The 23,177-nt window shown below is 41.9% G+C and overlaps 1 protein-coding gene across 1 annotated transcript in view; it reads left to right on the plus strand.

The window, feature by feature from the left end:
- The window catches only part of Adamts9 (ADAM metallopeptidase with thrombospondin type 1 motif 9), a 171,693-nt gene that overhangs the window by 92,261 nt on the left and 56,255 nt on the right, over window positions 1-23,177 (plus strand). Inside the window, exon 28 of the mRNA XM_032906059.1 lies at window positions 4,078-4,254. Within this exon, the coding sequence (XP_032761950.1) occupies window positions 4,078-4,254 (177 nt within the window). The remainder of the gene's footprint in view (window positions 1-4,077; window positions 4,255-23,177) is intronic.

Here is a 23,177-nt window from a genome sequence, read left to right on the forward strand (position 1 = left end):
CCAGGGCTATTACACAGAGAAACTGTGTCCCTCCCAACTCTACAAAAAAGGCTTCTCAGCCCAGACAATATATGTAACTATATATTTATATGTATACACAGACTTGTCAGTATTATATGTAAAGTTAGGTAGCTAGAGAAGGAGTCCTATGACTTTTCCACACATCTTAACTATCTAATCCTCCTCTCCACTTCTTTATTTCCCTCTCCCCTCCCTAAAGAGCCCCCCCTTTCCCAATCTCTCCTTTGAAATCATTTGTACACTGCTACTCCTCTCTCTACTGCTCCCCCACACCCTACCTTCTCTTTTAGGAAACTCAGATTAGACAGAAAACAAGTGACATTTGTCTCTCTGGGTCTGGGTTTGCTCATTCAATATGTTCTCTTCTAGTTCTGTCCTATCTTCCTGAAAGTTTCATAATTTCATTTTCCTCTGCAGCTGGATGATATTTCATGATGTATGTGTGCCACATTTTCATTTCAGCTATTGTCAGTTAAAGGACACTCGGGTTGTTTCTGATTCCTAACTATCATGAACAGAGAGACCCACAGTGTCCCCAGCTGAGCAGGTATCTGCAGGGTAGGAAGTCCAATCCTTTGGGATCTGCCAAGGAGTAGTGTAGCTGGGTCATGGAGCAGACTTATGTTCAGCTTTTTGAGAATTTCCCATACTGATCTCCATAGTGGCTGGACCCCTTTGCAGTCCCATCAATGGTGAATGAGGGTTTCCTTTCCCTCCAACATCTGTTTTTAAGAACGCTCTTTTTAGATCCCAGGCCCAGTTGCTGTTTTTGTTTTTCATGAGAAATTGTAGTTTAGCAATTCTTCGAACTTAGAGTTCTTTATGTTCTATGGATATTAATTCTCTGTCATATTGTATAACTGGCAAGGATTCTTTCCCACTCTGTGAGATTCCTCTTCACTTTACTGCTTGGTCCCTTTGCTGTACAGAAGGCTTTTAGTTTTGTGACGTCTAACTTGCCAGTTGTTGCCCTCAATACCCGGGCAAATTGGGTCCTATTTGGAAAGTCCCTCCCTGCTCCTATGTCCCGTCCTATTGCCCACGTTTCTTCTAGCCAGTTCCATGCTTTAGGTTTTGCAATGAGCTCTTTGACCCATTTGGGCTTAGTTATTGTGCCAGGTGATAGATATAGGTCTAATTTCATTTTTCTTCATATGGACATCTAGTTTCCCCAGCTCAATTTGTTGAGGATGCTTTCTTTTTTCCAGTATATGTGTTTGGAATCCTTGTCAGATATTAGATGGCTGTAATTAAGTGTGCCCATACTTGGGTATTCAATTTTGTTCCATTGGTCTATATGTCTGTTATTGCACCAGCACTTTGGTCCTCACTGTTTTAGTTTTTTTGGGTTCTTTTGTTTTGTTTTTGTTTGTTTGTTTGTTTTTTCTTACCAATTTGACACAAGCTAGAGTTATCTGTGAAAAGAGAACCACAATTGAGAACATGCCTTAAAAAAACCTGGCTGATAGGCAAGTGCGTGAGGCATTTTCTTCTTCAGTAATTGATGTTGGCGGGCCCAGACCATTGTAAGTGGTACCATTCCTGGGCTATATAAGAAAGCAAGTTGAGTAAGCCATTGAGAGCAAGCCATGGCTTGTGCCTCAGTTCCTGCCTCCAGGTTCTTGCCTTTCTTGAGTTCCTGCCCTGACTTTCCCCAGTGATGAGCTATTACCTGGAAGCATAAGATGAAATTAACCCTTGTTGCTTTGTGTCATGGCGTTTTATATCACAGCGATAGAAAAACCTAAGGCAGGTATTGTTTTGATTACAACTATGGCTCTGGAATATATCTTGAGGTCTAGAATGATAATCTCTCCTGCACTGCTCAGGACTTTTTTTTTTTTTTTTTTTTTGGTATCCAGGCTCTTTTTGGTAACATATTTTTGTTGATTTTACTTTCTGTGATTTTGATTGGGATTGTACTCAAATTGTAAATAACTTTTGACAAAATGATTATTTTGACAATACTAATTCTATCGATCCATGAGCATGACAATGGTATGTCTTTCCATTTCCCAGTGTTTTTTCTCTAACTTTTCCTTCAGAGGCTTAAAGTTTTCATTGTAGAGGTCTTTTACTTCCTTGATCAAGTTATGCCTAGATACTTTATTTTCTTCCAGGCTATTGTGAATGGGAGTGTGTGCATGATTCCTTCTCTGTATGCCTGGAGGTTGAAGGCCACACAAGCTGGGATGCCAGCTTTTTCTAGGGCACTGGTTGTGGAACTTTGGCTACAGCTGGGGAATTGAGGAGGGAAGAATCAGTCTCATCCCACTAGACTCTGGTTCGAGATGTGCAGAATCTGACTGGACCTAGCTATGATCTTTATCAGTTTTGTGATATTTGCAAGTAATAATTTAACCTAATTTTCACATCATTATCTAAAAACTGGAATAGTTATAGTACCACCTGCATAATGTTTATGACTATTACATGAGACAGCATCTATTAAATGCTTAACATGTAGTCCTTGATCAATCAAGTGATACTGTAGTAATTTATTAATAGTAAGAATGATATGCATTAGTAGTAGTATGGTTGGGAGTGTTGAGCTCCTGTTATATTTTATAGTGGGACTTATATACATATTTACGTTAATCAAAATCCTTCTCTATTGTTGAATCTGTAAGAAAGGCACATACTTAAAGTTCGTTGAGTTGTTCTGTTGTGACTGTTTACCAATTAAAGCCTGAAAATTAACACCTGGGAGACCCCAGCACTAGGAGAAAGAAAAAATGACATAAGAGACGACGGGGCCACTTGTCCAGTCTTGCGTCTCATCAGATCATACACAGAACCTAGAAGTCACAGGAAGTTGTCCTGGGGGACTTTTGTTGCCTCTCACTGATGTCATTCTGGGTAGTGCTGCTGGAGGGGGGAGGGAGGGGGGAGGGGGGAGGGGGGAGGGGGAGGGAGGAGGGAGGGAGGGAGGGAGGGAGGGAGGAGGGAGGGAGGGAGGAGGGGGAAAGTTTGATGTGAGTCTTCCCAACGCTCTGGGCAGTTTTGTCCTGTAGGATCCATAATTAGGCTTCTGTAATTGGATCCAAGCCAGGCAAGCCTACGCCTTTGCTACAACGCTTTCGTTATCATGGTCCGACCCTTCCAAATGTTGTGGGAGAGCTGGCCTTGACGCAACAGGGAAACTGAATGTCTGTGTTCCTGGATTTGAGCACAGCAGCGCTGTCCAAGAACTACAACTTTTTCCTGTCTCACAACGGTGAATTCTGCCAGGAGTGGGAACCTCAGCTAGCAGTCACTGCTCCCATGCTGATTGTTTAGCCCAGGGGAAAACTATACTTGTCCTGGGCTTTGAAATAGACTTAAACAGCTGAGCATCGTTAGAGTAAGAGAATCAGCAAAGGCTCATCCATGACGACTTCATAGAAGTTGCTGGAACCTGTGGGTTTGTGTAAAACTCAGTCCTTGGATTAAATCCCCAGCAACGTTTAAAAATAAAATTTGAACGTGGGCCTGGTTGCTCATGTCTGTAATTTCAGCACAAAGGAGGCTGAGGCAAGAAGCCTGTCTGGATTACAGCGAGTTCCTCCAGACCAGCCTGGACTGCACAGTGAAACTATGTCTCAGAACAAAAAACAAAGAAAGAAATTATCAACTGCCATCAAATAAAATATAACTGGCCAAGCCTTTTTCCCTTTATTTGATATTGAGTAGTTTCTAGTTATTTATTTACTGGGTTTTGTATAGCTCGAAGAATTTTATCTTGGCTACTGGTTAATGGATTGAGATTAACTTCTCAACCTTCAGTTTATTATGTATGAGCAAGTAACCGTGTTCTCAACCTGATGAGGTAAACTATATAAAAGACCTTAGTACAGATGGAAAGGAAGCCCTCACTGAGGGATACCTAATGTTCACAGGAGGAATCATGGTCCATTGGCTGTATCATTGTTGGTCATTTGCCTTGGCTCTGCCTGTCAGTTAGGCTGCCCCAATGCTATAATAAAGTATAGCCAAGAAAAGCTTCCTGTGGGGAAATAGAATCTGTCGTGTGCTATTCACACAAAATAACAGTAGCATTCTTTGTCCCTCTTCCAGTGTACCAAGCGGTGTGGTGGAGGCATGCGGACAAGACTGGTGGTCTGTCAGCGGGCCAACGGTGACCGCTTCCCAGATTTGAGTTGTGAAGTCCTCGACAAACCTCCTGACCGTGAACAGTGCAACACACACGCTTGCCCACAAGATGCTGCGTGGAGTACTGGCCCGTGGAGCTCGGTACGGCCCTAATGCTTCATGTTTGTTCCCCAAGCTCTGAGACGATTGTTAGGAGTATTCTGGTGCATGCCTTCATAGCCGAGAACTGTCACGCCCGTGAAGGCACACTAGATACTGTGCTATGAGCGACTCATTGCGCTCTCCCTTGTATAGCACAGTCAATTGACACTGGATGACACTGCCAAAGTGACTTTATAGAAAACATATACCTCATGCAGGAATGGCACCAAGAAGTAGCTTCCTTGGCTTAGAAGAACAATGTGTGTATATATTGCTAATGACTTAGAGAAACAGCTGGTAGTAGCTAATCTTTGCTTTCTAAGTTGTAGTAGCTGTGACTATTGGAGTAAGGTTCCGGCTTGTTGAGGGCCAGGCAATTTTTTTCTTCAGCGACTATTATTTACTTTTGTGAAACTTGGATATACCTTAGCACAATCAACAGGAAGTTTATACCCACCAATAGACTAGTCATTTTGGAAATCCAGGAGATTAATTATTATTAGAATTATTATTTTCCAGTGTAATAACCAGTGACCCAATATCTTCTAAGGTATCTGGAGTCTCTTCCCTACCCCCAGACAGAAAGTCCGTCTCAGACCATTTCTTACTTTGCTCCTATTTTTCTGTAGCCAGTAGCTGACACGGTGAGGCAGGTTTGCCACTGTAAATGCTATACAAACTTCTGGGGCAGTGCTCAGCAAACAGAAGGATTAACCGTGTCAACACAATACCTTGGCTAAGCTGTGGCAAAAATTATGGAGCCAGTAGGTCTGATGTATGTAAGCACATTAATTGCAGTGAAGCTGAAGTCAGCCATTATGTAAAGTCATTTCCAGAAACCCTTTTGATTTGGTCCGGTCCTGGGAAACTCCTTCTCATTCCTAGTGTCAGGTGAAGAGCGAATTAACGGAAGTAGTATGATTGACGCCCACTGATGCTTTTCTAATTCAAGGGTTTCAGCATTTGTGGCTGCATCGGTGGGGATTGGCCCTATAACCTAGTTGCAAGGCTCTATACTCGACTGAGCTGGAAGTCGAAGCAGTAGCTAGGCCATGGGATTTTATTCCAGAGTTTAAGAAAAGTTACGGTGTCCCATCTACGGTTCTCCAGGGATATTCTGTCTACCACACTGGCAGCTTTTCCAGGCGTATGCTTTGAAAGAGGCTTTAGGTAACCTTAGGACAGGCAGGATGTCCTCTGAACACTCCAACTTCCCTCTGCCACTTCCACATACATGAAATGTTCCTTCTCAAGCCCGTGGCATGTTCACTTGGCCTGAGCTAATTCTTCCACGGCTATTCACACTCTCAAATGTAGTGTGTCACTAGTTCCAAAGTCACTGGTTAGGCAGGTCCCTGTGAGATCCTTAGAAGCCTCCTTATTACATAGTCTTGTGGTTTGATGAAGAAAAATCTGTGTTTTCCTTCTCCAGATTTTAACCCTTACATCATCCCATATTTTTCTAAAATAAATTGTTTAGGAAAGTGGGGGAAATATATTTATAGTGAGTTATAAAATGTAGTGTTGGGGATATATTGACTTGTATATATGTATGTGTGTATATATGTATGAATATACGCACGCACACATATATGGATGTGTATATGTGTGTATGCACATACATATATATATGCTGGTTTCTCTTCTCTTCTTTGAACATTCTCTTACTATATCCCCTATTGGTGATTTAAAAGCTTAAAAATGTAAGCACAAGCTGCCTATTGTTTGAACTGAACAGCATTGCTAGTCTCCTTGGGGCTGCATACGGTCATCTAAACTATAAGAGAGGAAGAAAGGAGATTAAATTTTCTGTGCTCTGGCATGCAGATTATGGGTTTTAAAGCTAGTCTCACTGCCTATGTAATCTCATAAAGCTTTTGTTTGTTTGGCTTAGATTTCAATTCTACTATCTTAAGAGAAAGGCCACTTTTACTAGGTTTTTAAGCTGTGACTTTTTTTTTTGAAGAATTAAACCAAAAGCGCTTCGTTTAATTAGATAATTTAAATATATTAATTCTATGTACATGTGAGAATGCAATCACTCAAACTCTTACTGTAGGATTTTGACTTTATGTTTATTTACATGGATGTTCTTAGGAATTTACGTTTTGGCATACCTCAGTGACACCTGTTTCTAGCCATAAAGTCTTTTTTATGGTGCTTAACCATGGTAACTACAGCGAAGTTAACAAGACTACAAAAGAAAGAATAATGCTTTTGAGGTGCTAACGCCTTGCTTCCAACAGAAAGCAACGTAGACTGACAAGAGGCCAGAGTGGTAGTGACTCCTCCAGCAGGTTGCTTTTGCTCCCAGGGACTCCCACACGTAGACACTGCCATATCAGACAGTAATTACTGCTCTGTGACACAGCCAAGGTCAAGTGGAGACAACTTACGTCTGCGCTGCCCGTGAAGGAGCAGTATCTGAGGAAGAAACCCCAGGTCATTGTTACTTCAAGCTTCAGAGTCTCTACCATGAAGCTGCTTTGAATTTAAGATTCAAACGTCCCTTTTAGAGAGACTACAGGTTCTGGCTCAAGTCACTGCAGACCTCTTGTGGGTATAACACTGGTTGCAGTGTCTCAGTCAGGGGTGTCACCTCTAGCTCGAGACCATAGTAAGTTCCCAGCCCGCCAGAGCTACAAATACCCCTGTCTCAAAAACAAAAACAAACAAAAAGGGGGCAAAAAAAAATGATTGAGAAAAATATCCTGCAAAAAAATGTCTTTTCTGGCGGTTTAAAAATGTCCTTGGATTCTTGATATTGTTTTATTTGGGAAATAGTGTTCTTTGGCTCTGTCGAGCCCGTCCTAGAGCACATTGGGTAGCAAATAGACTGTCCCATGACAAATGGGACAAACTGGAAAGAGAACCCTCTATTGTCAAGGTGAAGTAAGAGCATTCTAGACCGAGCTAATCCGTCTAGAAGTGGCGTCGGTATCAATGCCACATTCGCAGGACAGTTAGGTGACATTTCTTTTTTTGCAACGCCCCGTATTTCTGTTTGCTGATCATACTGGAGATGGTGCTTCTTTGCAGAAGCTGCTTATTCGGGTGTTTCCATGACAACTCTATAACAAGCATTCTCTGAGCCTCTGAGGCCTGTGCTTACCAACAAGGGTGATGGTAAGCTTTTGTGAGCTCCCAGGAGCTATGCTTTTGTTTCAGCCTGGCAAACTTAAGTATTTGTGTCTACCTCATTTTCATATCACAATGTGCAGTTTCTATAGGTAGAAAGAGAAGATGTTTGACATCAGTGTTTCACAACCTCATTATATCACTAGAAAGAAAAAAACTATAAATATCACAACCATATTGCTAAAAATAGTTTTAAGCTGCCACATCTACATATTTCTGAGTATTTTGAGTGGTACAGATTTCTACGTGTTTATATAATAAAGTATATTTATTTTTTCATGTTATTTAACTTCATAAGCAATGTTTAAAAACTAGTATGTGTGAGCTGACTATGAAGGCCAATAGGCTATGTGAATTAGAAATGAATGTATGTTTCTTTAGATTAAAAATATACATATATATATATTAATTTTGTAAACTCTGTCCTGTCGCCTTCCCCCAAACTCTGAGCAGCCATGTATTAAACTTCTTGTCCTTGGCAAAGCTAAGGTGTGCATTTTGAAAGGTTACTTTGAAAGAATTCTGAATCAAAAGTGATGATGGGTTTCATGAACAAAAATCTGTGAGGCTTAGCACTGTGTTGGCTAGCTCACTCTTTTCTAATAATGAGGTCTTGATTTATTGAGTTTCAATTACAAAATTGGAATGCTCTGTTGATTGAACTTGAAGATAATGGTATACCATACCCAGAAGACAAAAACCAAAAAGATGACTAGAAGAGGTGATTCTGAGACAAACCACTAATGTACGCACCCAGGATTACACCTGCGTCTCTGCCCAGACAGCTGCAGAAGGCTTCTGTTTGCCACTTCTTTTGTTTGCTTACCTTCAGTCAGCTTCAGAAAGCATTTATTACTAAAGAAAACTAAATGGAATAGCAACGAAGGTGGAAGTTCCAAGACAACCTTCCCTTGGCAAAAATGTAAATCCAGAGGATAATGCCTCAGCCCGTCCTCCATTTCCTCCTTTCGCTTACAGTGGTCCCTACACACAACACATCCATAATAAGGGAGAGGAGATCCTTGTGTGAGTTAGAGGTTTATAAAGATGGGACATGAAATAGCCCTGCAAAGTAGTGATAAAAACCACAGCTAACCTTACTGAGCAGTCTGTGTCCTTTTGCTGTCCTCTGAGGGGGACCACCGTTATGCCACAGTGCATGCTGCTAGAGTCTGCTTTAGTGACAAGACCTCTCAAGTCATGTGCCTACTCTATTAATCCCACTTTGAGAGACATAAAGCAGGTTATGTTTAATGAATTATAAGACTTTTGGTAGGAGATTCCTAAAATTCAAATATCACCCAACCTGGACGTTGTGCCTTTCAGCCGAACACCAGAATATCCTAAATATTGGTGCTATTGGCAATTTCCTATACCCAGCAGTTACAGAAATGTCATGTGACTGCCTTAAGGTAGGCATTGCCAAAACAACCCTCTCTTTCATGTTAAAGATACATTTTTGGCCACAGTTGGGTGATCACATAAGATTCCGACTTTGAGAAAAAAAACTATAATTAAGTATAAAAATTTAAGTGATACTTTTACTAAAATAAGCATATTGATAACACTTTTAAAAATGAAATACTCACACGACCTATTTTGTTTTGAGGCAAACATCTTGCTATAGCCTTGGTTGGCCTTGGACTTCTGATTGTCTCGCTCAACCTGAGCTGGATACATTGTTTTGGATTTTGTTTTTTATCAAAATACCATGACATATGAAATCACATATTCACTAAATTCAATATAGATTAAGACTATTTATGAAACACCCCTGTCTGGGGTGTTCAGAGCCATCGGAATGCATGTCTACATCTGCTTATTGAAGGGAAAACAACCGACAAAATTTGTTTTGTGTTTATGGTGACTGTACGCCTAAGTCACTTCTTTTGTGAGCTATTTCATCACATCTTTTGTTAGCTACTTCAGGGTGGCTTAGTAGATTTCTCTTCTGTGGATTTAGGGAGGCTGAGCACAACTAGAAGTGTTGTGCACTCAAGGGAGTCTACTTCCTCCCCACTCAGCAGTTGTCGCTCTATTGAGGAAAGGGATGAAAACCCTGGAATGTGCTGGGGGCAGCAGGGGTTGCACCCAAGAGTGATTGGTTGGGAGGGGATCCCCAACATTAGCAAGGGCTTATCCAGAAGGTTTGTCTTGGGGGGAATGTAAAGGAATAAATGACTTGGCATTCCTTGTTCCCTTCCAAATAAAAGCCATCCATTTCCCAGCCAATCCTTCCAAGGCGCCTACTGCGGGTGGCCCTGTTATAGGTACAGTAGACACAGCGAGGAGCAAGTCAGAGCTGGGCTCTGCAAATGACCAAGGGAAATTTTAACAGGAAATGGAGACATCCAGACTCATGTAATCAAAGACCAGTCACACCTTTTGCTGGCAGCTCCACCAGTTCCAACTAAAAGGACAGATGGCTGCTAGAACCCATGGCCTCATGGCCTCACCGATCCTGATGATGTTCACTCAATAAATAAAAATTAGCCATCCAAGTACATGTGACGTTGTCCAATCATTTTTAAATAGACACCAACGCTGTGGGAACAGAGACCTTAAAATGTTTTTTTTGTTGTTGTTGTTCATTTATTTGTTTTTAAAGCCCTGCCCTACAAACTACACATAGTTTATCCCAAATGTGGTTGATTGGTCTGAGGCCCACAGTCAATGGAGGACCCGCTTTCTGCCTCCTCCTTGCTGGGACCCAGAGGCTTCTCCTGGGGAAGTTGTGATCCAAGAGCACATTCCCCCTTTGTTATTTAATAGAGGCCAATAAAAAGACCTGGAATGTGGGGATGATCACTGCCTTCCCTGTGTCTTCTCCATTTGCCTTGAAGTGGGATTGTTAAAACGGCTTTAAAACCAAAACTTCTAGAAGTTTATAAAATAGAAAACTGGCAGCTAAATAAACGTGTGCAGTTGGTAGTAAGCAAGATTAACGCACATCAGGTTAGTCCACACTCCATCATCTGTCTAGGTCTGCATCCCACGGCTCTTCTGTGAAACATGCCTTGATCCAGAGCCTGACAACATCCTACAGTGAGGGAAATATTTTGTACTCCTGTCTTCCGATATGGAAGTCGCTAGTAGCATGCTACCAACACTAGACACATAAAGTGGACCTGGTGGCACAGACCTATAATGCCTGCAACGAGGCTGCCTGAGGAGGTAGAATCCCAAGCCTTGGCCTAGGCGACCAAATAAATCAGCTTGGGCAGCTTAGCCACACCCTGTCCCAAAAGTCCTTTCAAAGGGTTAAAAAGCAGTTAGGGGTATATACAGCTCAGTGGTAAGGCATTTACTAGCAAGTACCAGACCTGAAACTCTATCCCCATACCACCCGAAACAAAACACTTACAATATAAATAAGAGGCAAGAAGTTACATCTTCGAAGGTATTAATTTAACACTTTTAACCATAGTTACCCCAAATTTTTCTAAACTTCCTGTTGCTGGTGACTACCAGATGGACAATTTGGATTATAGTAACAAATACAGCTATAAACTAGTCAAAAACCAAGTTTAACAAAGTAAACGCCCAGACAACTTTTGTTTCAGCGCTGAGAGGTTCCTGTGTAGTAGAGTATGGCCCCAATAATTAGCATTCTCTTGCCCTTCTGGTGGTTTGTGCTTTGTTTTACAAAATGTCAGCTGGCCACAGCTGGGCATGAGAGAAAAGCAGGATGGTGTAAAGACGGACTATCAGAACCAGCTGTCCCCGGGAGGACTAACCCCAGCCTTTCCTCGCAAAAGCAGCTGTTACAACAAACTCCTCTCCTTCCGGGCAGAGTTCAAGTTCACAGTGGCAGGAAGTTCATGTAAGGAGAGAGATGTTTACGTGTGCAGTGGCTTGGAAGTGCAAGACCTGACTAGTGCCTTTAGGGAAAGGGCGAAAATGGAGAGCACCAGGTATCCACCTTGTAGATTCTGGAATTCCAAGAGATCATTGTCTCTTTGAAGCGGAAGCTTTAAGGAGACAGCTTTTCACAGTCACTGAACACCGTAGGTGACACTGAGCAGATTAGCTTTGCCGACTCCATTTCAAAGACACTTTAGAAGATTCCAGAAGCTGTGGTGGCCTCTCTTTCTTCATCTCCATTGTTGGCCTTGGTCTTGGCAAACCTCATCATCCTTTGCAGAGTTAAGAAAACCTGGATGGGTCCATTCACAGTCGTGCCTCAAACTGAAGACAATCCCCCCAACACACACACACACACACACAGTTGAAATACATGCAAAAGCATTCTATGAAGCTACCAATTCTCTTTCTGAAGGTGGGCTGTGATCAAGAAGTACTTACCAGTCTCCTTCTCAGAGCACCTAAGCTTTAGAACAAGACTAAAGTAATCCTCCCCAAGCCCCCAGCCACTTCCAAGCATCTCAGACCTAAATAAGTAAGTCAAATAAAAAAACAGTCAAGACTCCCAGTCATTCAGAAGTGACCTGATATCTTGATTGATCAGGAAAAGACGAAATAATGCTGGCCTGTCTCCAGGCAAGGAGAAGCTAACACATAGTTGGAAGGTTCTAAATGAAGAGATGGATATGTGTGTGTGTGTGTGTGTGTGTGTGTGTGTGTGTGTGCATGTGTTAATATTGTTGGTTCGAGCACTCTAGAGAGAACGTAATAAGGATTATAATTTTTATGTATATTTGCAATTTTACAAAACATGTTATTCTTAAACACTTATTTAAGTAAATATGTTCAGACTGCATTTTTCTTCACAGGGAAGAAAAGAGTAGGTCTGGGTTTATTTCAAGCCTTTGAAATTTTGGATAAGCTTTAGGGAGCTGTTTGTAATCCCACTTTGGCCCTGTAATGACAGAAATAAGGGGTGTTGCCCCCTCCCTCCCACCCGGGATAGAATCTGCCCACCTTCTTAGTTTTCTCTTTCATGTTCTCTCTCTTCCTGCATGGTTCCCCCTGGCCTGTGTAATTGAAATAAAAAGCCTCTGGGTATCTGAAAATTGTGCCTTTTATGCCTCCCTTCCCCAAGGAAATCCCAGCTTTCTTTCAATACAGTCCCTGCTCTCAAATTCTAATAAATAGCAACACCCTGCCTTTAACCTGCCCCTGCCCAAAGTCTAAACTTGGAAAGCAAGAGACTTTTTCCAAAACCGTGTACTGTTTGTTTTCTTTGAACTTAGTCAAACCCCCTCACCCAGCCAGCTTACCTGTTTCTGCAGTTCTGCATGCAGGACACTGATGAAGCCATGTTCCCTTCTTCCTTTGAATCAGCTCTGACCTATCTAAGAACCCCTTAGGTGGCCAGTGACCTGCTGGTGTCAGGGAGGAGCTCTGTCCCCTAGAGCTTGTTGGCTGTAATTGAAATCCTGTGAAATGTGGTGTAAGGGATTTCACGACCCACATGACACACTCTCTATAGAGCAAGGCTCCCCAACTTATCAGCCCAGACCCTAACTTTGCAGAAATGAAATCTGCATGAGTCCACAACTTCCATTTATCAGGAAGATTATGTGCCCTGCCCCCTCAACATGCATTCAAATCAAGTCACTTCCGAAACTTGAAGGACTTTCCTGGAGCCTTAGGGTGAATTGGTGATTCTCACTTGTGGGCAATTTTATCCCTTAATGAACCTTTAATCAGTCTGGAGACACTTCTGGTAGTGACTTCCGTGAGTGGAGGTGGGAGTGGAGGCTCTCCAGGCATCAGACAGTTGAAAGGAGGAAAGAGGATGCATCAAAGACAGGGTAGCCCAACCTGAGAATTTTACCTCACCCAGTGTCTCAAAAGATGCTAAAGTTAGGTCTGGTTAAAATGGAGTCATTCCCGTTGAGAGGGTGTGACGTTGCCGTTAAATACAATTCTGAAATCCTAGGATACCTTCCATATCTGTCAACTCCCAACAAGGTCGGTAAAGATAAGCCGGGAGCAGAAGGCTCCAGAAAGTAGATTGTCTAGCCAGAGTGTGAATTCGCAAACCAATAAGGAGTGTCACTTATCCCAGAGGTGGGGTGCACTGGGTGGAGGTGGGGTAGTGTAAAGGTACTAACGTGGCCCAGTATGGTGAGCTGAATTTCACATGGAAATTCTGGTTTGAGTGATGGCTTTTATAAACAAAATAGTGATGGTGTAGATAGGAATATTCCTCAGCATTTCAGGACATTGGCTATAGTTCCTATTTGATTCTTATTCATCAGATGTTTCATCAATAGTAGAACTCTGCCCCTGTGTACGAGTCCAACACCCCCTAGCAACTGGTGGGTCTGTGTGTCATGTTTGAATATGTTGGTTGTAGTTTGGGAAACTCGTTCAAAAGTAAAATTCATTCTGGTGAGCATTTGTCTGGGAAATGGGGAGCACAATTCTGATTAGGAACTAAGACAGCAGTACAATCTCTATATTGTAAATAAGTATGAATCAGACTTTCCGAAACGTGACACTTGCGACCCCAGAACTCCATTCTGTGTAGCATCATTCTGGACAGTGTAGAGTGCTTCTTAGCTTCCTTGGCCCCCTACCTACCTGGTGTCTATAGCATACCCTTATATCGTGATAACGGAAAATGTCTTCAGACATCACCAAATGATGATCTGGTGAGGATGACAAAATAAGATGCCCTTTAAGCTTATTGATTTCTCCTTGCAGAATTTGGCTTTTCATATTTTTATGAGCATTGGGTCAGTGATGCTCAACATTTCCAAAAATATATTTGATACCAAATCTTTACTTTTAGGTCAATAAAGTCTTTGAAGTTATACAATTATTCTCTTTCTCTTCTCTGGGAAAAGAAGGGTTGTTTTGCGTAGTTCTCACTGATTTATGACCTTGGGACATTGGTTGTTTCTCTGCTATTTTTTAACCCATTGGAAGAAACTATTCATGGAGCCAGCTCTTCCAGATGTGTTGATTTGGCTCTCCTGAACAGGAGTTTCTGAGAGTTTCTGAGTTCCACTCCTCCAAACCAACATTGTTTTTTCTCTTTGCAAATCATTACTGCTTTAGCAGCCGACAAATTATATCTCAGCCTACCAGTCCAATCCCATGCCACAAATATGACAAATATACTCAGAATGGAAAGGTCTGAGATCATATGCGCAGAGAACATTGTAGATGACATATTTCTTGGATCCAAAAGGAAAAAAATCAATCTTGTTTCTTCTCTTTCAATAAACTCATAAACATGACCAACGCTCTAGACTCTCAGATGCCTACAGTTTGACACTGTATCTTGGCATTGATAACTGTATAGTTCATACTTAATAATTGTACAAATGCAATTACAAAAATATCAAAGGAGATGAGAAGATGTCTCTGTGGTTAAGAGCACTTGCTTCTTTTCAGAGACCCCAAGTTTGATTTTCGAGCACCCAAGTCAAGCAGCTCACAACTTCCTGTAACTCCAGCTTTGGGGGTTCCAACACCCATGTAGTCTCCATGGTAACCTGAAAACAGGTGGCACACATTTACATAAACATACATACACATAGCAAAAAAACTAAAAATAAGTCTTCATAAAAATAATCTCTCTCTCTCTCTCTCTCTCTCTCTCTCACACACACACACACACACACACACACACACACACACACACACACATTCCCCTATGTTTTAAGTTAATTTGTACTTTTCTATTGGGCCATATTTTGCCTCTGTTCTCAGCCAAGCTCTGTGTATGAAAACCCTGCCCAAGTGGTGCTGGAGTTGTGATGCTAGAGTGCTCTGTTGGTAGGGATGAAAAAGCACATGAAATAATCCCAAGAGACTACGATTAGCCCAAGAAACAGCGTAGCGGGACTTACCGTGGAACACTGCACCTCCCACTCCATATTTAAACTAGGTGCTGGAAGATTGCAGAAAACCTGACTGAAAGCAGGGCATTTGCACTTGGCTCTCCACGAGATAATGGGTGCCATTTTCTATAATTAAATTGAACCTAAAGTTATTAATGGACTACCTATCTCAAAGGCTCTTTAAATTAAAGCTACAAGGCCTGGGGAAACAGCTCAGTGGGTAGTGCCTAGCATGTATAGAGGGTGCCCCATGCTCCAATCCTGATATACATGAACTGGCCAGAGTGGCACATTCCTACAATCTCAACAGTCATCAGGTAGACACAGGAGGGTCAAGGACTTAAGGTTATCCTCAGCTACATAGTAAGTTAAAGGCAGGTCTAGGGGATGCATGTGATCATGTCTCAAATAAATAAATGAATGAATGAAAAATAAATAAATAAATTGAATTTGTTCCAAATATTAGAATTTTGACCTCTGAATACATATATAACCTTGCCAGTAATTCTAGATTAAGGATTTAACATGTCCAGATTTTCCCTAAAACCCACAAGCCACTTCTAAAAAAAAAAAAATCATACCTGCTTGACTCAGTGTAGTCCTGAACAGTCTCCAGTTGGTATCTCATTGACTGTCTTACACTTCTAAACTTGGCACACTCGGTACCCATCTATAGTTGGCCAGATGGTTTTGACTGGGATGGAGAAATAATAGCCAAGACTCCCAACTTTTTTGGCTCTGTGCTATGGGCCATGGTCCAGATCATGTGTACTACACCCACAACTGATAGTCCTCATATAATCCCGCAGAATATATTTTGTCCTGTCCATTGTGCAGGTAGGAAAACTGAGGCATCAGAAAGTTAAGGAACTTTTTTCAATTTCATGTGTCAGAAAGCTGTGGATGCAGATCTGATAGAGTCCAAAGTTTTGAGCTGACTCTAATCATCTGAAAGCTCCATTAAAAGAACACCATCACTTGCTCAGGTGGAATGGTTTAGCCCTACCCCTGCATCTGAAAATTCCTTAAGGCTAAATCCTTGAGATCTGAATGTTTTAGCTAGGACCTGCTTTTTGTCATACTTCTCACTAGTTGTGGGGGCTGAACGTTTGCATTGTTCGAAGTGGATTTCTTTTTACACTGTACTGTATTTGATAAAGCTATCTAGGTACCTTGGAAATTGGATTTGATCACCCAGCGCTCTCTGAGCACTGAGTTTGAAATGGCTTGGTTTTCACCTGGCTGTTAGCAGCACCTACAGGATGGGGCTTCCAATGTCTGTGAGGAAGGCCTTTCTGGACATGGCCTGATCCTAACATCAGGGGGTAGGACCTTGCCAAATAGATAGGCACACTAGTGCAGCTTATCAGGATCTGGTAAACACAAACCTCAGATTCACACCGCACAATTCAGTTACAAAATCCTGGGCTCCCGTTGGCTTCTTAGTCTCGCATAAGCCTATATCTGTTCACAATGAAAAGGTACTTTTTAAAGGGTCAGTGTTAAACAGGGGCATACTGTCTCGGGAGCCATGTGGGAGTTTGCAGGTGTTTTTCACATAGGTTTTTAGTCAGAATAGAAATAGAAATTACCTGGCCCTGATAGGCTTCCTTGTCTGATAGATGTGCTTCCTTCCTTCTCTTCCTCCTTATCCTCCTCTCCCTTCTTTCCCTCCTCCTCCTCCTCATGGATCCCAGACAGGCCTTCAGCACTCTGTACCAAAAGTTTCATTACCACAGTGCTCTTAAGTGGTGGTGTGAATCAAGCACAGGATTTCATACACACTAGGAGAACTCTCTGCCAATGAAACTCTACCCATAGTCTCTCACTCATTACGTATCATACTATATATATACATATATATGCATATACATATATATATACATATATATATGTATATATATATATACTTCTATCTGAAAAAATTCTATCTAAAGTGGCACTTCTGGGTAGAAGTAGCATTCTGGACCACTGAAGATCCATGGTGATCATCCATCAGCAATTAGAGAGGAGCTCTTTCTTAGTTCTTCCTCCTTCCTTCTTTTCTTCCTTTCTGTCTTCCCGTTTTTCTGTCTTTCTGTCTTCTTAACTATCCTCACTGTTGCTTGATACAGGATCTCATTATGTAGCCCAGACTGACCTTGAACTCACAATGATCATCCTGTCTGGGCTTCCTGAATGCTGGGATCATAGGCATGTGCCTCCATGTCCAGCTAGGCGGAACTTTCTGTGTCTGTCTAGCATATGGGGTAGCATAGTATTCTGAGTCTCTAGTTTCTGCCTTTTGCTGTTTGTTTGATATTACGATCTCAGATAAGCTTCCTCTTAGTTGTCTCTTACACAGTAACCAGCTTTATAGTTGTGAATTAGCATTAAAGTACAAGGGTGACTAGTCAGGTAGGGTTAGGTACACAGGAGATTGGAGAGAAGATTGTTATTTATTTGTCCTTAAAATAAGCTGAGCATTGTGGGAAAGGTGGACTTGTTACTTCACTGTTCTTGTAGGGTAAATGGCAATAGCAGTGCTATGGCAGCACTCATTGGTGTGTTTTATAATTACTTGTATGTTTTCCACATGCCAGACTTGGTTTTAGTCTCTAGGGATTGAACAGAACACACATGCATGTACAGTCTCTCTCTCTCTCTCTCTCTCTCTCTCTCTCTCTCTCTCTCTCTCTCTCTCTCTCTCAGCATATGAAGTATGTATTTTGGGGAGTAAGGGAAGCCTATCAATAACAGTAAAGAAAGGAAATAGAGATTTTGAAAGAAGGTGATAAAAATGTATAGATTTAGGGGGAGAAGTAGGGCTTCCCACGGAAGAGTGAATGGAGACATGGGTTTAAAGGAGATTGGAGGAAGGTATCCGACAATCTTTATTTGAAGATAAGGGGAAATACAAAAGAAAACCAAGCAGCATCCAGAAACAGTATGTTTCTGGAGGCAGGAGTGTGCTGCATTTAGTGATCCTGAAAGGCAGGGGAGCTGAAATGGAGGAGGAAGACACAGGATATAGGAGTTACAGAGGGAACGGTGTGGGTAGAGAGGGGCAAGGATTAGATCACAGAGAGAGAGAGAGATAAGAAGCCTCTAGGGTGGGGTGGGATGGGTTGAACAGGAACACGAGGTATTTTACAAGGGTGACTCTGGCTTCTGAATTTAGGGAAGGAAGCAGGGGAAATCCCTTTCTAGGAAGACATTGCGATAACTAAAATGAACTGTGGCTTGGAGAACTGTCCTTGGAGATGATGAGGCATTGAAACATCTTTGAGGTAGAACTAAAGGATTAGCTGAGAGTTGGGATATAGAATAAAAAGGAAATAACGGAGTCAAATGACTGCAGGTTTTATGGAGTAGGAAAACGGAAGGACAGCATTCCTGTTGTTTAAAATAGAACTGCCTATAGGAGGAACAGACGCGTGGAGAGAAAAGAGAACTTCTGTTGGGAACCTAGTCATGTGATGTGCACAGTGGCTTTGACTTCACATCTCTGCTAAACACCAATGCAAGCAGATGTTGGCAGTGTTGAATGTCTTTAGGTAGACAACAGAGGGAAATATAGCACTTACCTGACCGTATTCTTCTTCCTTAGTCTTTGGTCACCCTCTCCAATAAATCTTAGAGCAGTACAGGAATACTTTAAATTTGTAAAACAAAACAAAAAATTAAATATAATCCTAGTCCTTCCCTTAGTCAAGTTGTTTATTTTTGTCTGTTTTCTTCTCCTCTCATCTCATTCACTGTGGCATTTTTTTAACCTTGTTTTTTTTTTTTTTTAACTGAAATGTGGGCAGAAGGAGAAGAGATGAAGGATTTGAATGGAGCATTAAGAGGGAAGGAGTGTGGTTTGATCTCTCAGTAGAGTAGTGTGAAATTGGAGGACCATCTGACTCAATGACCTTTGCCCATCTGTTCAGACATGGATCTCTGCAAACAGGCTCAAATATGTATGCATACTGCATTAGTGTTAGAACCCAGATGCCACTTGCTTACCCAGACTGCTTCCTAAAACACAGGGGAGTTTTCAGTTCTCCCTTAGTATCTTGGAGTTGTGTGAGGATTCCAGGACTCCTTGCAGGAACCTCCAGGGTCTGTAGATGGAGAAGTGCAAGTCTTTTGTAAGAAATAGCGTAGCATTTTTTAATACAATCTGTGCGTGTCTTCCTTAATACTATAAATCAATATAAATGCTCTACAAATATTTCTGCACTGTTTAGAGAATAATAAGAAAAAGGTCTCTACATGTTACGTGCAGGTGTGATTTTTTTTCCCCAGATATTTTTGATCCAAGGTTGGTTGCATCTGTGGACTCAGAGTCCAGGGACATTGGGGGGCCACCTATGTGCTTTACTTTATAGCTTCTAAGTATAAAGATGCTTCCATTACACCAAGCAGTGTATCCCCATTATGGAAAAAGTGCCAGATAGACTGAGAAAGCAGTGTGGATCGGAGGAGACCAGAAACGACACACCATTTCTATGTCTTTTAGTTGACCAACTGGTACTTGGCCTGAGAGAGATGCAGTTCAGCAGGAAACACTAGAGTCTAGAGATAAATTGATGAATTGCTTTCCTACAAAAGCATCCCTAGTTGTAACTGAAGCTTCCCAGACCTTGGATACTAACATAGGCCACACCAAGTTGGACTGCCAAGACTTGACAGCTGCTAATTGACGAACATCTCCAGATTGCCTTGATGACTCCAGCCCAAGACCTTTGATCACACTCCACTTTCGTGTTTCAAGAAAGTTTGGTTACCATTCAAACCCTTGGTTGCACGTTGGAGCAAGGTGGACCACTTGCAAACAGCTGTTCTTTTTTTTTTTTTTTTAACCTCCGGTGAACAGGCAACTCTTGGACTTTCTTCTTTACTGGCTTCATGGGATCACTCTTACTAGAAATCCTTCAAAATCCGAAGGGCATAGTATCTGCTTGAATTCACTCTTTTCTGCTCTTTATGCTAGCTGTAGATGACACGCCCAACTGGTAAAGCCAAGAGTGGGTGCCTGGTTAGCCATGGTTCTGGGCAGCATGCAGAACCATTAAAACCTCTGGTGAGACTGGCGCCAAATGATTTCCTCTTCTGTTGATCAAAATGCTATGTATGGCTTTCTTTCTGCCTGACCTTATGTGTGTCATCTAGTGTCTTCTCAATCCTTGAGCCTGAAATTAATAGGTGGACTGGATAACCTTTGTGATGGCTTACAATTCAAATATTTGAGAAATTGACCTTCCGTGAATTGACAGCCCATAACTTAGAGCCTGCACCCTTCCATCCATAACTGTGCTAAGATCCATTCATCAATCAACAGAAATGATAATTTACTGCAGGATATTAGGCAGTTAACAAAGGGTTAGTTAATATACCTCAAAAATGACAAAGAGAGAAGCAGGGCGTGTTTTTAGCTAAGGGGCAGGCCACTGTAAAAAGGTGTTGATATCAGAACTATTAGCACTACCTAGCCACTCTTCCTTTTAGGAAGCTGAATGATCAGAGGACTCTGGAAGAGTCTTACAAGGCATTTCTCTGTGGCCCTTGCTTCTAGGTATTCCCATAGGGAGGTAGACATGAACATTACCCTGCTTACCCAGCTCCTTATCTAATCTAAGGACTAACATGCTGCTCATGGAGAAGTACTTAAATCCTAACTCTGCTGCTTCCCAGTTTTGTGACCCTGGGTAAGTGATGTCACTCTTAGGCCCTCAGCTACTTCCTTTATATAAAGGACCCCTAAGAATACCTGAGTCACATGTTTCTTTGTGATTAAAGGAGGGAAGCTAATGCATTTTAGCCCAGTATCCTGTTCGCATTAACAATTAAGTAAGAGATGCCTAATCTAGTGGTTAGTAATTATGGTCAACCTTTATCTTTGGGTAGCCTTTTTTTGATCTTCGCTTATATCAGATTAGTTCTGCACTAGAACTGAGAGATTCTGAGGGGCTCTTTCTTTATCAATATAGTATGTAGTTTATGGTTCTATTCTACAACTTAATGTGTGTTCATTTCATAAATATGTTCTGACTAGCTATAGTATACAGAGAAGAGAATAAATGTATGTTAACTGGAGCCACACCTACCGTCTTTTTCCATCTTCTGCATGGTTCTCTAGGCTTACCATTCATTAGTGTTTGAAACTATGACCCCCGAGTCTGTAGAACAAAAGCTGTAGGCAGTTGTTCTTTTGTCTTCCCCAATGTTGTGACACTGGTGCCCTATTCGTTTCATTTGTCCCTGTATTGACAAAGACACGCCCAAGCCTGGCAAATGGTCTTGCATCCTCCCTGATGGCATACTTTCTGGGTGGCATTTAACCTTATTTTGTTAAAGGCAAAATGAAAGGAGAATCAAGAAAAACTACTTCTTTTAAATGTAACAATTTAGGTATTATCTGCAAATTCCATAGAATCAGAAGAGAAGGACTTTGAGAAGTAATAAATACAGTGTCTAAATAGAACTCTATTCACCTACCTCAGTATGATGTTAGCCATCTGACTGCCAGAACCACTTAGAAGATTCGCACTCTTTTGCTAATTGGCTCCGGCACATGACATCCTCTTGGTCTCCCAATCCTTGTTATTCTCTACCTGCAAGTAATCAATCCTGAGCTTAGAAGTATCTGCTAGTTGATCAGGATCCCTCACTGCACATTTCTCATAGGCAAAACCTCATCTGTTGAGATTAGAAATCATCTAGGCAGACACTAGACAAGGGCTGTCTTCTTGGACCACCCACTAACCGACATCTTTCAGACATCTGGTACAGTTTGACTAGTCCTGGCCCACAGTCTCCCAGAGCTAGAAAAGTCAAGCCCCACCCAAATGCTTCCTACTAGCCATATTCTGTGAGCACACCTGGCCCCCACCCTCCTCTCCTTACCTCCGTAGTCCCCTCTTCTTTCTTCTGAGTTCTTTGTGATGAACTTACCAAGTCCATCAGGAACTCCATCATCATAGGGATGTCCATTTCCTCCGCAGTGTCACAGCTCATCCGCGTTCACCGTTGAATCCCTCTCCATCAGACGTGTACACCAGGGTGGCTTGCAGACTTCTTGATAGTTAAGGAAACTTGACCCTTAGCCCAAGTTCAAACTAAAAAATGCCTGGATCCTCCAAGACCAGGACCAGTGCACCAGACCCACATCCATCCTCACGTTTAGAACTGCGTCCCTAGAGAGCTTTAAGCCTTTGGGGAGAAACGAAGAGCATGCTGCCTTCATCTTGAGTTTCCTTCCCACCAGCTGAGTTGAAATGCAGAGATTTCACATTTCCAGACAGTAGTGAGTGGAAAACGTCAGCACTTCTGACCACAGCCCAGCTTCCAGCATGCCCTTTGAATGGCCTCGCAGAAACAAAAGCTTGAAATCTCAGGCATTCAGACCGGCTGACCTCAGTGCTTCTAAGTATCAAGCAGTGATAATGCTGTTTGGACTCTTGCTCAAATTTGGGGTGGGAGTTGGGACAAGGAAGAATCAGTCTCTTAACTATGTTGAGTCATTTCCCAAGAGAAAAAAGTCAGTATTCCAGGCAAACTAGGAGGCTATTTCGGCTGCGAATGTAAGGAATTAAATGTTCCCAGGAGCAAGAACTTTGAGATATGTAGCCAGTAAATAACGAGTACTGGATGACGTACTAGATGTAACTACTGTGTGTTGGTGACGCTGGCTGATGTAAATATCATCTTTTCCCCGGGAAAAGACAAAATGATCAGATGGCATTTTCCCTTGGAATGTAAGAGCTGGAACCTGTGTTTATTTGATTATCAGGGTGACAGCTCCTTTATGAAGTTATAATAGACTCATTAGTGAGCCTGGTAGATTTGAGTATTTCTGTGAACAGCTGATTTTCTTCCATGGTAATTTAGAAAACATTGAATGAAGAGTGTTTGCTGTCAGAGGAGATTCCGTGAGGATTTCCAAATCACTTTGAGATCTTAGTAATTGCAGGGGACTAACATGTGTGGTGCATCATGCTAAAGTAACATTTTTTCTTTCTTTCATCACTTCTATTCAAGTCCCATCCAAAGCAAATG

Source organism: Rattus rattus, chromosome 6 (genome assembly GCF_011064425.1).
Source record: "Rattus rattus isolate New Zealand chromosome 6, Rrattus_CSIRO_v1, whole genome shotgun sequence".
NCBI classification, from domain to species: domain Eukaryota; kingdom Metazoa; phylum Chordata; class Mammalia; order Rodentia; family Muridae; genus Rattus; species Rattus rattus.